Below are 16,456 nucleotides of genomic sequence, written 5' to 3'. Positions count from 1 at the left end.
TGGAGCACACAGCAAGCAGCAATAACTACGGGGATATTCTTTTCGCTGATGTCCGAGCGAGTCAGTAAGGTCCGCCATCTCCCCTTGAGACGTCCGAAAGCACACTCCACCACCATTCTGCACTTGCTCAGCCGGTAGTTGAAGAGTTCCTTTTCAGTGTCCAAGGCGCCTGTATAGGGCTTCATGAGCCAGGGCATTAGCGGGTAGGCCGGGTCCCCGAGGATCACTGTAGGCATCTGCACATCCCCAACCGTTATTTTGTGGTCCGGGAAGAAAGTGCCTGCCTGGAGGCGTCTAAACAGACCAGAGTTCCTGAACACACGCGCATCATGAACCTTGCCCGCCCACCCGACGTTGATGTTGGTAAAACGTCCCCTATGGTCCACCACAGCTTGCAGCACCATTGAAAAGTAGCCCTTTCGGTTAATGTACTCGCTGGCCTGGTGGGCTGGTGCCAGGATAGGGATGTGAGTCCCATCTATAGCCCCACCGCAGTTTGGGAATCCCATCGCGGCGAAGCCATCTATGATGGCCTGGACATTTCCGACAGTCACTACCTTTGAGAGCAGTTGCTCAACGATTGCGTGGGCTACTTGAATGACAGCAATCCCCACGGTAGATTTGCCCACGCCAAAGTGGTTCGCTACTGACCGGTAGCTGTCTGGCGTGGCAAGTTTCCAGAGGGCTATGGCCACTCGCTTCTGCACAGTCAGGGCTGCTCGCATCCTTGTGTCCTGGCGCTTCAGGGCAGGGGACAGCAAGTCACACAGTTCAAGGAAAGTGCCCTTACGCATCCTGAAGTTTCGCAGCCACTCTGTGTCATCCCAGACCTGCAGCACTATGCGGTCCCACCAGTCTGTGCTTGTTTCCCGGGCCCAGAATCGCCGTTCCACACCATGAACTTGACCCATTGCCACCATGATCTCCACTGCCCGGCGTACCCTGCTTTGTGAGAGGTCTGCGCCACTCTCCTCACCGTGCTGCCGGAGCCTCCTCGCCCGGTTTCTCAGCATCTGACTGTGGAAGAGGTGGACGATAATGTGCGAGGAGTTGACAACGGCCATAAGTGCAGCGATGATCGCAGCGGGCTCCATGCTCGCAGTGCTGTGGCGTCCACGCTGTAACCGACCAGAGAAGGGCGCGAACAGATTTCTCGCCGGCGCTTTCAAGGAAGACAGGGAGGGCGGGATTGACGGTTCAATGACGACACATTTTTCCCCCCAGCATGCATTGGGGGGAAATCCCACAATTCAAATGGGCAGCGGGGAGTGCGGGAACTGTGGGATAGGTTCCCACAGTGCACCGCTTCCAAAGTCGAAGCTGGCCCCGTGAATGTGGACTAAGAAGTTCGAATTTGTGTATTTAGTATGGATACACAAATTCGACTTATTAAGGTCGAATCCACAAATTCGACTTAAGTAGATTCGAAATAGTCCTGTAGTGTAGACAAGCCCTTAGAGACTTAAATGCAGTAACTGAATGTACCTTGTCAGTTGGTTGATATAGTATAGGCAGCCTCTCTTCAATTTTGTCCAGTCCTATGCATGCATAGCTGTTGGCAACTGCAACTAGAGAAGTTAAGAATGATTAAGTTTCCCTTGTGATGTTTAAAAACAAAAAAACCATGTACACCCTACACACAAAGCTAAAGGTTAACATCTGTTGAAAAAGGAAGCCCAGTCCAAACAAGTAACATTTTGGTTAGTTTCTTCCTTAAAAAGAAGGAAAAAGTTCATGCAGCTTAATTCTACAACAGCTTTCAAGTGCTTTGCAAGTGAAAAAAACAATTCACATATCTTTCAAGGAAGTGACCTTGTGAACACTGATGAAATATCTCCTGGCTATTTGCCAATTCTTAATAGGCTCTGAGCTAACATCAGAGCAAGCAGCCATGAAACAGTTGCCAAATTTGTAACTGCAAGTTGTACTCAGAAGTAGGTGAAAGGGAAGTATGATGCAGAGCTCAAAACTGGGTGAAGGGTTAGGACAGAAGTTGAGCAAGAGGCTTCTTACTCAAGCAATCAGTGTTCATTAGGAACAAGTCATTAGAGGTTTACTCTTAGGAGATCCAGACCTTGCTTGACTTCAGACTTTATTTATGAAAGCTCATTTAATTACAGTTGCTCATGGCTTATTGCACAAAGCAAGGTAAGTTTTTCTGCTGTCACTAACTTGTTACAAGTAGGTTTAACTCATATAGTGCCCCCAGATTCAACACCTCCCCCAAAAAAGCGTATATATTTATATCTGAACTCAATGGAATAGTTGAGCATAAATGCACAGAAAAGTAGAATTATGCCTTACTTTGTGGCTCCAGCTTCTGGATGATAGGCATAGCACTTGTCATGGCCACTGCAGTCATCGTCTTCACTCCTTTCTCAGCTATCTCACATACTGATTTCAGATAGGGATGGTTATCTTTTGTGTTGACATAGGCAGAGGACACCATGTCATAGGTGGAACTCACCAAGGGAAGGTTAACAACCCTGGCTACCACATTCTGTGTAAACAGAGAGAGAAGGTTAAACCCACATCCTTCTTGGCTAGGTGACAAAGACTGACTGTCAACTCATACATACCTGTTGTGAGTCAGCTGCTACTAATGCCATTTTTTTTGGTCTTGAATCTTGTAGAGCCTATAAAATAATCCAAATTAAAAATTAAGTCCCAAATAGGCATACCACTGTTCCACTTTAATAATCTAGGCTGAGTTCTTTCCCTTCTGGAAAAGAAAGCAGTTCTTAAGAAAGCCACCCAAAAAGGTTTGAATACTTGTGAGTGAACCATCCCCTTCATGAGAAGGATCAAGACAATGTGGGCTGTAATGAATTAGAGATTCTACTGTAATAATAATTTAGCTTGGTTTCTCTACCACATTCACCAGTTCAGGTAATAGGCATTCAGGTACTAGATACAAAATTAAAGAAGGATGGTCAACTAAATGGAGAGGTTTCTAACTAATTTTTCACTGATTACTTCAGTAATTTGACAGCTCTGTCTCTCTAGTCTAGGTTACCCCTGTTTGGATGCATCTTCCATGTAGCAAAAGAAAAATACTGAAGAGTTAAAAATTGTGATTGTAGGTGGGAGGACTGAGTAAAATGGAATATTTGCAGCTACTTTTAAGTAATATTTCAAAATGGACTAGATTTTAAAGTGGTCAACTCACAGGAGAAGCTTGAAAAAATGTTAGGAATTTATGTATCTAAGGCTTAAATCCTGCAGACACTTGCACATATTTGTCACTATGCACAAAAGTAACTTGTGTTGTTGATAATGAGATTAAGTTAAACGTGTTTTGGCAGGATCAGATTCTAGTGTACATATTGCTATACAATAGGCAGTGAGTCATCCCACCCCCCCCCAAAGGATTTAAAATGTAGAGGCATAAACAAATTCATAACCTGGTGGTGTCTTTATAGCTGGCATCTGTACCTGTTTCCTTCCTCACCTGCACTGAAATGGCAGGAGGTTTCAGCCTGTTGCTCCTAAGACATGTAGGCTGTAGATCATTTAGGACTGGGCTATTTGTGCCAAGGTCATGCCCACCACATGGGCATTCTAGAGCAAGCCATTGTCCCACATACAGGGCAGGGTTTCCTCACTGCAGAGAGCCCTGAATTAGTTGGCAGGGTAAACATTTGTTGCCAAGTAACATGGGGTTGGAAGAGAAAGCAGCTGTCACACCAAGACCCACCCTTCCTGCTTCTCCACAGGCAGACGTCTGTAGTGCCAGGGAAATGGTATTGGCAGTCCTCCCACACAACTCCCCTAAATCTGCCAGGCTTTCATCCGTGTCTGTGGAGGTATAGGGGGAGTAGATAATTCAGTTAGGACTGGATATACTAGTACTCCTGAACATTCCATGGTGTACTTCAATAGTGTAGAGAAGAATGACAGAAGACACTGACTAAGCCACAAGAACAAGTGCTCTTTATTTGTTAGAGTTAAGCACGATTTAACCATGCCTTTAAGAGTCTGTTCATGCTCAAAAGACCCATGTGTCTCAGGACATTAGAATACCACTGTAAAGTTTAGTCCACAAAAGAACCATGCAAAAAAGCCACCACAAACTGCACCACCCTCAGTGTGGGTTTGTTTGTCAGGAGTTCCTGACAAACAGTTCCACATTTAATATCTGCCAGAGTTAGTACAGTAGTTAACACTAGAGTTCCTGTTTCAGTTTTTGATTGTTCTGCTTACAGCTTCAGTCACAGCTTTTTTCCCTGTAATGCCCAATGAACCAGTATGCAAAACACTGAGGGGTGATAGCATATATGAACAGCCACATGGGTCGGACCAGTGGTCCATCTAGCCAAGTATCCTGCCTTCCAACAGTGGCCACTGCCAGGTGACCCACAGGAAATGACCATGCACACATGCCTTTTGTATTTCTCCCCTCTCTCTTATACAGTAAGAACAGCCACCATTTCTATGCAGAACAAATGTGGCATTCAGCAGACTATTACTAAAGAATACAAAGACACAGGTGAAAAAACCTCTATGTTAAGTGTTAAGACGACTTACAGGATAGATTCCACATCAGATGACAATACTGTAGTCATGTAAAATGTTAAATTCCTTTATAGACTATATCAGGGTGGATAAAATGCTTTAAGAAAGCAATATTAAAACTCATCATGGAATAGGGATTGTAAATTCTAAAGTACAAGACAATATATTCATGTAATGTTTTAGAAAAAAGTTTTGTAAATGAATTCAAGTAGTTCATTGATTAGGGACCCAATCTTATGTGGTTCTAGGGGCTTCTGTATAGATTTAGGTTAATCTTCCTATCTATCCAATGGGTCTGTCTAGAAGATATCATCAGAGATGCTTAGTTTTGCAGTTCTCAAACTGGATTTGTGTCTCCAGAGATAACATGCTTGTTCACAGCAAAAATGTTTTCATATATTTATGGTGAGAAAAAACAGATCTCAACCCTACTGTCCCTCTAAAAGTGCAAAGCTTCAAAAAGCTCAACGAATAGAAGATTGTTTGGGGCCGAATAGCTCTGGAGAAGAAGTCTGGAGGTAAATGTGAGAAAGGAGGGACAGGCAGTAGAAACAAAAGTGAAACTGTTTGAGCAGCACATTCTAGAAGTCTGAGTGTAGCCTTCATTGATTTGAGGTAGGCAGTGATGAGCTGCCAAAATCTTAACAACCGGTTCCCTATAAAAAGTTCTGATTTAAGGGGGGGAGCGGGGGAGGGGCTGGGGGGGGGGGACATACTCATGGGGCCTGCAGGGCCTGGGGCAAATTGCCCCACTTGCCCCCCCCCCCGGTAGCCCTAGAGCTTGCAGCCCCCTCCCCCCTTACCCTGTCAGCAGCTCAAAGCAGCAGGACGACTCCGGAGCTCAGCTGAGCTGCCCAGCTGATGCCGGTGGCTGGCCATGCTGCAGCTGGGGGGGGAAGCGGGGGAAGGGCCGGGGGAGCCTCAGCCTCCCCAGCTGGGAATCCTGGGAGCAACAGGATGGTCCGGCCCACAGGCCGGAGTTCTTTGCCCAGTCCCTGGCCCTTTAACAACCGGTTCTCCACAGAGGTCTAATTTTAGCAACCGGTTCTTGGGAACCTGTGGGAACCGGCTCCAGCTCACCACTGGATCTACCATACCATTCTCTCACTATGAGGGAAAACCTATAATGGCAGCAGGCCATAAAAGAGACCCAGTGTGGGAATAAGAAATATGTTTGCTGACGTTTTAAAGAAAGTCACACCAGTGACCTGGTGGAAGTCACTTAAACACTTGGATTCAGAGACTGCTGAAGCAATAATCTCACTTTTAATAGCAGTAGCTTCTTCCATTGGTGTAGGAAGAAAATATTCTTCCTTTGGACTAATTCATTCCAAATTGTTTCAGACCTGAAAAGTAGGAAAGCTTGTTTCTCTTTTCCAGATTATGAACAAACAGGAAAATGAAGGCAAAGACTGCGTTAGCTGCAGAAGCCAATATTTTAAGTTTCTCATGTTGACCTGGCTGACAGTCAATTTAATTTGTTTTATTAAAAAAAAATTTAGTTAGAAAACAAAAACCTAATTCAAAAACTTGAATGTTAACTAAAATCAAAAAAAGTCATATGCTTGTTTTGTTATACTATGTTTGCTGTTGAAAAAAAATCCAGAATACATAATCTTGTTGTTTTAGTTACAAAAACAATTTAAATGTTCGGTGATGTTCTCCTAATAGAGCATGGCAAGAAAATCCTCCAAATATTAATCGATTAACCTGTTGAATTGGAGATGGTTCACCTCCCAATGACTTCATAAATATCTGCTTCAATTACCTTTGGTAAATTCAATAACCAATCATTCATCTTCTGATATAACTGTAAAATGAGTCTGAAAAGTTTTCAAAATAAATCACTTTAAAAATGTATAGTGTGTACCTTCTAAAAATGAAACCTACATCTGAGTTGTGAAGAATGTATTAAGGTTATAAGAGCCAACAAGAATGCACTTTTATGTAGAAATCCATGATTAAATTGAGTCTTCCTGACTAGTGATTTCAATCAAATTGATTGAAATCAAATCCACGCTGAACTATATACACAGAGCACAACTGAAAAAACCACCACCTTTGGACTGCAAAGTACCACAACACTGGGATGAGGTAGCAGCACGTAGCTAGAAGCAAGGACACTAAGAGAAACCTACTCTCGCACAGCTTTTCATAGTTTTAATATCTATGCAGACCAGACATGACAGTTTAAGAGGTCTCATCCAAAAGACCCACACCACAGAGGACATACTGAATTCCTCTCATGGAAAATGGAGTTTAGTCATTCCTGGCATGATTTTAACTTCTCATTCTAGGAGCTAACCCAATGTTTAAGCCATCTCCTTCAGGTCCCAAAATATTTTAGAGTTCACTACATGACTATAACCCCACAAGAATGGTTTTACAGTCCCTTCTAGTTAAAAGGGAATGTGGGCCTTACCAAAGAAAGCGTATTTGAGAAATGTGTTTGAGTCAGACCCACATGTTTGAAGGCATATTTTAGAGACAGCTTAGGTCCAGAGACAGGAAAATGAATAAGCAAACAGAGTCAGAAGTTTTGTTCCTACTTTCATAAAGAGGAACAGAAATGAATGGTTTTCAACTTTCAAGCAAGGTGAGGAGAAACCTCCTTTCCTCTCAATACACTGAGTGGACATATTTCTGAGTAGCAGCCCTGTTAGTCTGTATCAGCAAAAAACGAACAAGAGTACTTGTGGCATCTTAGAGACTAAGAAGTGGACACAGGAATTTGTTCCTATCTGCTCTGTGTAAACTGCAGACAAACACCTGTATGTGGATGTCACAACTGCAGCTTTTCAGTGACCTACTGGGCAGAAACTGGACCAGCAGCATCATGTGTGCTAACAGGAGAGGGGCACCCGGTCACGCCCAGAGGCTACTCCAGATACAAGGACCACTGTCAACAGAGCTCTCCTGCTGGGCCACCTGAATGAAGGAGGCGTCACACAACGTTAGGAGTGACATTTTAAATGCCCCATTAAAGCAACAAAAAACCCTCCCTGCCCCCAGGGAGACGGACTTGAACAGCCTCCCAGGTTAGCACAGGAGTGCGGCTGAAAGGGGAACGCTGCAGATTGAGATAGCGGGACTGGACATCCCAGCAATACAGCCACTCCCCTCTCCCCCCACAGCAGCGTGCGCTTCGCCCTAGCCCCCTGCAACCCCACCGCAGGGTGGGGGGGGGGTGTCAGTCAGCGGCTGCGCCGGCGGCCACCCTGGCGCTGCGGCACGGGAGGGGCGGGAGCCACCATGGCGCTGTGCCGGCTCCGTGCACGAAGGGGGGAGGGCGAGCCCCGTTATCAGGGACTCGCTCCGCAGCGAGCCCCGGGGGTTAACCCGGCTCCGCGGCCGCCCGGAATGCGCCACCGCGGTAGAGGACAGGCGGTCCCGCGCTGCCAAGGGCGGCTCCACTCACCCGGGAGCAGAGAGCGCTGCTGATCCGCCGCTGGGCTTCCTGCGCCTACAGACACCCCCGAGCTGTACTGGGACCCCTCCCTCGCTTGCCTCCGACCGGCTCCCGGACACTGCAGCGACCCTAGCCAGCCTGCCCCGCTATTTATACAGAGCGGCTGCCTCTGGGCCGCTTTCTCCTCTCGCGAGATCGCTGCGTGGCACGGCGGCTGCTGCTGCTGTTCCTCCTCCCCCCCCCCGGCCGGGCCTTCTGCTCTCACGTGATTAGCGGGCGCTCGGACGGGCCGCTCTGTCAGCTGATCCGGCCCCGCTGCCGAGCGCGCGTGCGCGCTTGGTCCGGCCCGCCCGCGGCCGCTGCTGCTGCTGCTGCCGGGCTGCCCGGGCCCGGGCTGCTCGCTGAGGCGGGGATCGAGCGGGGCGGGGCGAGAGGCCTGCGGCCCTGGCCTTTGTCGCGCGGCACCGGCGCCAGTAGACGAGGCCGGGAGGCCGTTTTGAAGTGATCGGTGTGTAGGCGCTCGCGGCAAGTGTTCCCGGCACGCCGGGGTTGGTGCTTTGTGCCCCGCTAGGTGCAGAGGTGACAGTAAGCCGCTGTGGCATAGCCGCACGAGGCAGTACACAGCCGACCGTACCGGCAGGGGGGCAGCTTCCTCAGGCCGGCAATTTAAAAGGGCCCTGGGCCCCTGGCCCTTTAAATCACCACCAGAGCCAGGTTGCTGGAGCCCTGGGGTAGCGGCCGGGAGCCCCGGGACTCGGGCGGTGATTTAAAGGGCCAGGGGCTCCCAGCGGCCACTATTGCAGTCGGAGCCCTGGGCCCTTTAAATGGCTGCCAGAGCCCTGCTGTTGGAGCCCCAGGGTAGTGGCTGGGAACCCCAGGGCTCTAGCAACGATTTAAAGGACCTGGGGCTCCCAGCCGCCACTACCGCAGCCAGAGCCCTGGGCCCTTTAAGCTGGGATTTAAAGGTCCCGGGGGATTTAATGGCCTGGCCTCTTTGGGTTGAGGCCCCGCCCCTTGCTGAGGATCCCGGCCTTGTGTAGCGGTAAGTCCCTTGAGTTACTTTCACCCCTGCTTAGGTGTCTGTGCTACTTATGTCCCATGATCAGTTCACATTTCCCTGTGGTCAGCTCTTGGGCCCGGTCACTAAGGATACCCGTTGCTGGCACCCCCCCACATCGGCAGGTCTGTCTGCCAGTCTAAGGGGAGGCGCCACTAGGCCTAGGGTTCAAATAAAGTCAGGCGACAACAAATGACAATGCAAGAATGGGAGTGAGGGTTACAGACTCAAAAGCAGGGAACCAGAAGGGGACACCAAGCAGAGAACCTCAGACAGTGCTGTTTCTGTACGTATTAGGAATCCAGGGATGGGTGGGTACAAGCCCTCCCACAGCTAAAAGTTCCTCCCACCCCAGCCTAAGGGGAGGAGCTACTGGATCCAAAGCCCAAGCAATTCCAGCAGACAACTAATGATAAAACAGGGACAGACATGAGGGTCACAGGACTATAAGTAGGATTACCAGGTAGCAACTGTGAAAAAATGGGATGGGGGGTAATAGGTGCCTATATAAGAAAAAATAGGATTGTCCCTTTAAAAATGGGACATCTGGTCACCCTAAAGTAGCCAGAGGGTGATACTAAGCAGAGGATCCCAGACAGCACCCATAGGCTGTTTTTGTAGAGGAGCTGGTTCTCTCCTTTTCTTCTAAGGTTCTTTTAATCCTTTCCTGGCCCAGCCAGAGTGGGGTGCCTTCATCTCAGCACAGTGTCTCTATTCTGCCTTTTCACTGTAACCTACACCAAGCACTTTGGCTGCTTATTAGCATGCTAAATCTCTTCTTGCACTACAGTTCTTAAGCTCCTGTAACTTGATTCTCATCCTCAGTGATGAGGCATTTCCCATGTAACACAGATTATATCCCTGACACCAAAACACACCTTATAGGACAGTTGCCTTTTGTCAGTGCGGTCTGACATTTCTGAGCAGGGTTAGGTTCTAGATCACATTAATTATTATTATTTGTAGTACAATAGCACCTTGCGGCCCCAACTGAAATCAGGGACCCATTGTGCTAGGATAGATGAACATACAGTAAGACATAGTCCTTGCCTACCTCCTACACCTTAAGAGGTAAGGCTTAGATCCTGCGACTTGTGTCTGGATGGAACCTCACTTAACTCAATGTGGTTCTGAGTGCAAATCTTCACCTTCATGCAACAAATTTCAGGGCTAGGGGTCTGCACCTATGTTACTTTAGTGTTACTTAGTGGTTGAAGATTTGTTATCACTTGTGCAATAGGCTGTGTGAATTTCTCAAACAAGATAATGTAAGGCCACGTGCATCTTATTAAAACAAGATTGATTAGGAAATAATATTAAAACAACTTGTAAGTTCTTATATCACACCCATCACTATACTGTATGAGCTTGGCTGAAAATACCTAACATGTAAACATATCCAGCCCTAACTCAGTAAGAGTTCATCTAAAGAGGTACCAACCTATAGATAAGGAAAAGGACGATAACCAGCTTGTATCATTAGCCTGCTGATTGTTTCTTACAACCTCACCATAGCTTCCTGCCTACTAAACACTGATGCAAGTTTCAGACTCTTGGGCCTTGTAATGCTCCTCCACCAGTGGTAGCAATGGAAGAAACGGATGCATAGACAATACTCATGTGAACTCAGGCATTCCTACCAGTATGTTTTGTAACCCTGCTCTGAGGAGCTGAGGAAATGTGAGGAGCACATTACTAACTCCGCTTCTGCTACAGTCTCAGCTGGCTGCTGCTATTTTCACTCGGACTAATTTCTTGTTGTTCCTCAGAGCTAAATATTTAGCCAATCGCTAGCTGAGTAACAGGGGGGAATATCAACTGGAGGTGAGGGGAAATGGCTCAGGGTAGCATACATAGCAGGGACCATGGCTGTGAGCATGGGTGATACTGTATGAGGAGCATAGTGAGGGAGCAGAGATTACATTCCCATTCAACAAAGCACAGCTGAGACAATTGCCAGCCAAGGAGCTTCAGAGCTGGAGTGTGTGAGGGGACCCGTGGGTTACTGAAGAGTATACATGGCGTGTGAGAGAGAACTCTAAGCCAGCAAATTAAGTCTTCACTACAACAATAGGTGCGTCTTTACATCAAGAAAGCTATTTCAATGTAAAATCCTAGTAGAGGCAAGGCACTCTAGTTTTTACGCTGATGTAACTAGTGGAAATTAGCCTATGCCCTGCTCCTGGGGTTCACCTCCACTAGCAACATTTTAAATTGCAACACTATAGTTGTGCAATTTAAAATTATTGTTAGTCTTTTTATTTTCTCTGAGTGAGTTTATCTCCTGTGCTTTTAAAAAGAGATAACACAATATTATTGCAGTAATAACACAATGCCGTTTGGTATAAATGGCAGCATTTCAAAATAGGGTTTACAAAGTACTACAACTAATTATCTCAGATCATAGTTGACATCACATCATCAAAATTAGCTCCAGAAGAGTATGCTGATGTTCTTCATAAGTTCATGTTACTGCATCTGGTCTGAGAAATGCACATGCTCTAGGCTCCAATCTTGCACACTTTTACACACATCGGCCCCACGAGGTACTTAAGTATGTACTTAAATTTAAATACACCTCTACCCTGCTATAGCGCGGTCGTGGGGAGCCAAAAATCCCTACCACATTATAGCTGAAACCCCGTTATATAGGGGTAGGGGTGGCAGGGCACTGGTGGTGATTTAAAGAGCTCCAGGCTCCAGCTGCTGTGGGGAGCCCCAGGCCCTTTAAATCGACGGTGGAGCCCCGCTGCCACAGCCCTGAGGTAGCCAGAGCCCTGGGCCCTTTAAATTGCTGCGAGCCCCGCTGCCACAGCCCCGGGGTAGTGACGGCAGGGCTCCAGCGGGATTTAAAGGGCCCGGGGCTCCCCACAACAGCTGGAGCCCCAGGCCTTTAAATTGCCGGCAAGCCCCGCTTTCGCAGCCCCGGGGTAGCAGCAGCAGGGCTCCCGCGGTGATTTAGAGGGCCCTGGGCTCCCCGCAGTAGCCGGAGCCCTGGACCCTTTAAATTGCTGGTGAGCCCCACTGTCACAGCCCCGCGGTAGCGGCAGCAGGGCTCCAGCAATGATTTAAAGAGCTCCTTCTGAGTTGGTAATCAACATATCCTTCTTTGGGATATGTTATCCATCATCAGACTTAACTCAAGATTGTCCCCATTGGCCCTCCCACATTTCCTCATCCTTTCCAGTCTCACATAATTCTTTTCTAGGTTTTGCAATCCTGCACTACATCCTTTTGTCTTTGACTCCACTCTTATTCTTTATTCACCTAAGTAGTCTGTCTCCTTTACTGTACTTGTTGGCTCTGTGGATAAGCCTTTGTGTGTTCCAGTATCAAAAGCTTTTTCCTAGTCTAGGGTAATCATATCCATAGCTTCCCTGCTATGCTTATTTTGTTTTTTCTTCACAAGATTATATCCTATTTTAAGGCATGATCTCTTTGTGACTCCATGGTGACTGTTTTTACTAATGACAGCATCTCTCCTATAAAGTCCTCCTCTCTTTTGTTTCTGATCACTGTATCCTGCATATATCCTCTAGCACAGTGGTTCTCAAACTTTTGTACTGGTGACCCCTTTCACATACCAACTATCTGAGTGTGACCTCCCCCCCTTATAAATGAAAAAACTCTTTTAAATATATTTAATACCATTAAAAATGCTGGAGGCAAAGCAGGGTTTGGGGTGGAGGCTGACAGCTTGCGACTGTGACCCCCTGAGGGGTCCTGACCCCCAGTTTGAGAACCCCTGCTCTAGCAGACATTCCCTCTACTTTCTCTGGGAAGGTGTCTCATCAGTAGTTAGGCACTCTAATTTTTCTTTGTCACCTATTCTACTGTGACTGAGTTCCTGTGACAGTTGAGAATTGCCCCTTTCCTGTTTCCTTTCTTAAACACTAAGGGCACTAGAGTTTTCCTGACTGTCTCATTGCCTCCTGTGGGTTTCTGTTTGAAAGGAGTCAGTCTGGCCATGTACAAGAAAGCAGCCCTGTACTTGTGTCCTCAAAACTGCTGTTATTTCTACAGTGAAACTCTATTGGCTTCAGTGCAGTTATAGCAGGGTTGAATTTGACCCTAATTTGTGATTGATTGTTGAGATTTCCCATTACCTTTAGTATGTCCTGTTCATAAGTTATCTTGGTTTTAGATATTGTCTCATTCTGCTGTTCCTTCAGATGTGGTTGTCACTGCAAAAATTTTTCCACCAGCTTGCTTCTTGTGGGCTAAATTTTCAAATGTGCCAGCTTCCTGTTACAGTCATTTATGCAGAGGCCATAAGCTAGAGCTACACTGATGTCCTGTCAATTTAAATAAGCAAAAAGGAACACAAGTTTCAAAGTCAACAATTATGAGCACAATGGATGGGAGTAAAAGCAAGTGGAGAGAGGATTGCACAATTGTCTGTATCTATTATACATCCATTCACCCATCTGATTTCCAGAAAATATAGCACAGAAAGGAGGAGGGAACAGATCAGTCCCTAAACTGAAAGAGCAGGTTGCAGAAGACCAATCTACTGGGCTGCAGATGACTTAAGGACCCATGGACAGATGTAGTAATTCAAGAATTTATTTTCCTGTGCATGGCAAGAAGAGGGGAAATGATCCACTCCCCCCAGGAGAGATACAGATGCAAGACTAAAGGAAACACAAAAAGGACTGCAGAGGGTGGAAGTGATCACATAAAGTGTTCTCTCTCACACGCCATGTATACTCTTCAGTAACCCACCAGGTTCAAATGTGGTTCCCTCCCAGGATTTAGAGGATAGCATCTAGACAAACAAAATAGCCATGGAGGAACAAAAATATCACTAGGTAAAGATAAACACCATTGTCTATACAGGGGATAGCACAGTGCTCCAAGTCATAGGTGGGAGAAGCATGGTGAAGTAAGACACACAGGAGGGGAAGTGAAGTGTGGCTCATTCATGTTGGAGGTGGAGGCACAATATCAATTGCATGTACCTGCATATTGTTCAGGAGGTCACCGTTCCTTCAGCCACTGTTGTCCAGATATCAGAGGAATACTGGGCAGGCAACAAGCATGTTGCTATGGCAACAATATACCCTCCCAGGAAGATCACTATAGGCTTCCATGTCACACTGCAGCATGTCACAATAACCCCACCCCAGCTCACACCCTGACACTGCAGCACTGTGACTCTCTTGTGTCTATTCACAGGGACAAACACATCAGAGCTGATCCAAAAAGGACAATTTACAAGGAATGTGTGACCGTAAGAACACACCAATGCCAGAGGGCTCACTGGTATATAGCAGAGAGTCTCAGCTGGTCTTATCAGCTCATTGCACCTCATACAGTGTTGTCATAATATTAATTTAATGGGTGTCTTGTAGTATATCACTGGAAAACTAGTATCTCACTGATCATTAATAGCCTTGTGTGAAGTAGGCATGGTTAACATATAAAGAATTATAAATATGTACTGGAAATATGTTCTTAAAATGTGCCTGGCCCTAGACAAAAGAATGTGGTTTTGTCTGCTTGAATGTTGGTTTCCAATGTAAATTGAGCAAGCAGAGATCATGGAAGCACATTTACATAAAAGGTGAACAAAGTGATCAAATTAGCGAGTGGGGGAGATAGCCACTTACCTGTCGTGACACGGGAAGGAGACTGCAAAAATTAACGTGGCGCCAGCTCCCTGGGGGTCACAGCAAGCTGAGCCCCCGGGAGGGCTTCCTGGCTTTGAAAACAAAAATAAACTTTCAGAATATAAACAGAGAAAAAGCCATTTTGGCATCCTTCATCTGAAAAGACAAAGAAACCAAACACTTTCAGCTATATGTTGGCTCTTGTGTAAAAACTGGCCAACCATGCTGGAAGAATGGGGTGAGAAAACTACTTTAAACAAAAGACTCTCGTTTGTTAAGTTAGGTTTTGGTCTTAGTAAGTAATGTATGTTTGTTTGTTTGTAACCAATTCATTCTACTTGACATCATTTAAAAATCTGTTCTTTGTTAATAAGCGTAATCTTATTTTATTAAACAACCGTCTTAGTGCAGTGTTTCAAACTGAGCAGAAAAATCTTCAGCCAAACTAACAGGCTGGTGCCGTGGACTGTCTCTTTAAAGGAGCAACACACTTGATAAGGTTTTGTGACTGCTACAGTGAGAAAGGCTGAGCTCGGCAGAGAAGACAGTTCTGGGGACACTTGAGACTAGAAGGGCTTTTGGTGTCACCCTCCAAGGAGTAACCAGGCTGGTGGAAGCTATCGTGAGGGTGTAAGCAGGCTGCTGATGCCAGGGCTCTGAGCCAAAGCTGCACAGCACAGAGGCATCCAGGGTTACAGAGCAGGGAGTGACACAACCCCTTATTGGTCTGGGTGAAACCCCCAAAGTGTCACAGAATGATGTCAGGAAGAGCTGCATTATAGTTTATTTCTGGGGGCTTTGCAGTGTGAGTTATGATCCATATTTTCAAGCGGTAGGCCCTGACCCCAGCAAAAGGGAAATGTGCATATCAACCAGTCTTGCACATGGTAAACACATTACCAAGACTCCAAAGGCTACCGTAACTAACTTATCTGTATTTACCCAGGCTCTAGCACTCCAGTCCCAAACTCCCCAGCTAGTCCAGAGAACCTGCCAGTGGAGGAGTTGTGACATTCTTCTGAGTACCAAGTCAGTTTTTTCTGTGATGATGTAATTAGCATGGTAGGTAATCTGCACATGAATAGAGTAGAGCTTTTTTCTGTCCTTGAAGGGGGTTTCAGTGGCTGAAGGTACCCTTAGGGGGAACACAAGTACAGCTTTCATCACAGGTGGCCACATTTTATAGGACTTGCCATCTGCTGGTGGGAGGAAATCAATATAAATTAAACCTCTTGAGAATGGCATAAAGAAACTGATTAACATAGGTGTAGATGGCAGACTGGTTTCGTCCTGTGATGGCCACCACTCGATCTCTGAAATACTCCTGTTGTGAAGGAATCTCAGAGCTGAGGTGATTTTGACTACTACAGGTAACGTATGGCTCTTCTGTGTTTGACTCTCAAAATCTGGCCAACACCTCAGAGAAATGCAGGACAACTGCAGAGTTAAACTTGTACCTTCAGATGATTTCTTCCTCAGATAAATCCAAGAAGCCTTCCCCATCTCCCCCCGAGTGGGTCCTGTTAGCAGAGAACAGTTTGATTCTTTGTTTTGCCTGGGTCATTTGGGCCCCTTCCTTCACCTTCCCTGATCTCTCGTCCTTCAGGGACCTCAATGTCTAATGTCACTCAAAATGTTTACAGGTTTCATGCTGTCTCTGTCACCAGTTGACAGTTGGTTCTGGTTTTCCTACATCTGCCCCATAAAACATGGTGGGATTAATAAGGCAAGTGTGGGCTTCTCACTGTATATAGATTAGACTAAATTCTGCTTCTCCCAATGTGATTGGTTGAAAATTCCATGGTGTGCACATTTTTCCTAGCCCCACTCACTCATATTGCTCCTGGCAGGTGCAATTCACTT

The 16,456-nt window shown here is 46.4% G+C and overlaps 1 protein-coding gene across 4 annotated transcripts in view; it reads right to left on the bottom strand.

Annotated features, from left to right (window-relative positions):
* The window catches only part of PLIN2 (perilipin 2), a 32,103-nt gene extending 18,029 nt beyond the window's left edge, over positions 1-14,074 (bottom strand). Inside the window, exons 1-5 of one of the 4 annotated variants that reach the window (XM_045020369.1) lie at positions 13,943-14,074; positions 13,088-13,276; positions 2,580-2,636; positions 2,305-2,500; positions 1,486-1,568 (exon numbers count right to left, since the gene is read on the bottom strand). In XM_045020369.1, coding sequence (XP_044876304.1) covers positions 1,486-1,568; positions 2,305-2,500; positions 2,580-2,609 — 309 coding nt within the window. In that variant the 5' untranslated portion in view covers positions 2,610-2,636; positions 13,088-13,276; positions 13,943-14,074. Of the gene's footprint in view, positions 1-1,485; positions 1,569-2,304; positions 2,501-2,579; positions 2,637-7,933; positions 8,070-13,087; positions 13,277-13,942 lie in introns of those variants that run through there. The other 3 variants (XM_045020366.1, XM_045020367.1, XM_045020368.1) reach the window with 3 other exon arrangements.
* Positions 14,075-16,456: the final 2,382 nt, after the last annotated feature.

This window comes from Mauremys mutica, chromosome 6, assembly GCF_020497125.1.
Source record: "Mauremys mutica isolate MM-2020 ecotype Southern chromosome 6, ASM2049712v1, whole genome shotgun sequence".
NCBI classification, from domain to species: Eukaryota; Metazoa; Chordata; order Testudines; family Geoemydidae; genus Mauremys; species Mauremys mutica.
The sequence above is the reverse complement of the archived record's forward strand: the minus strand, read 5'-3'. Positions and strand labels throughout refer to the sequence as shown.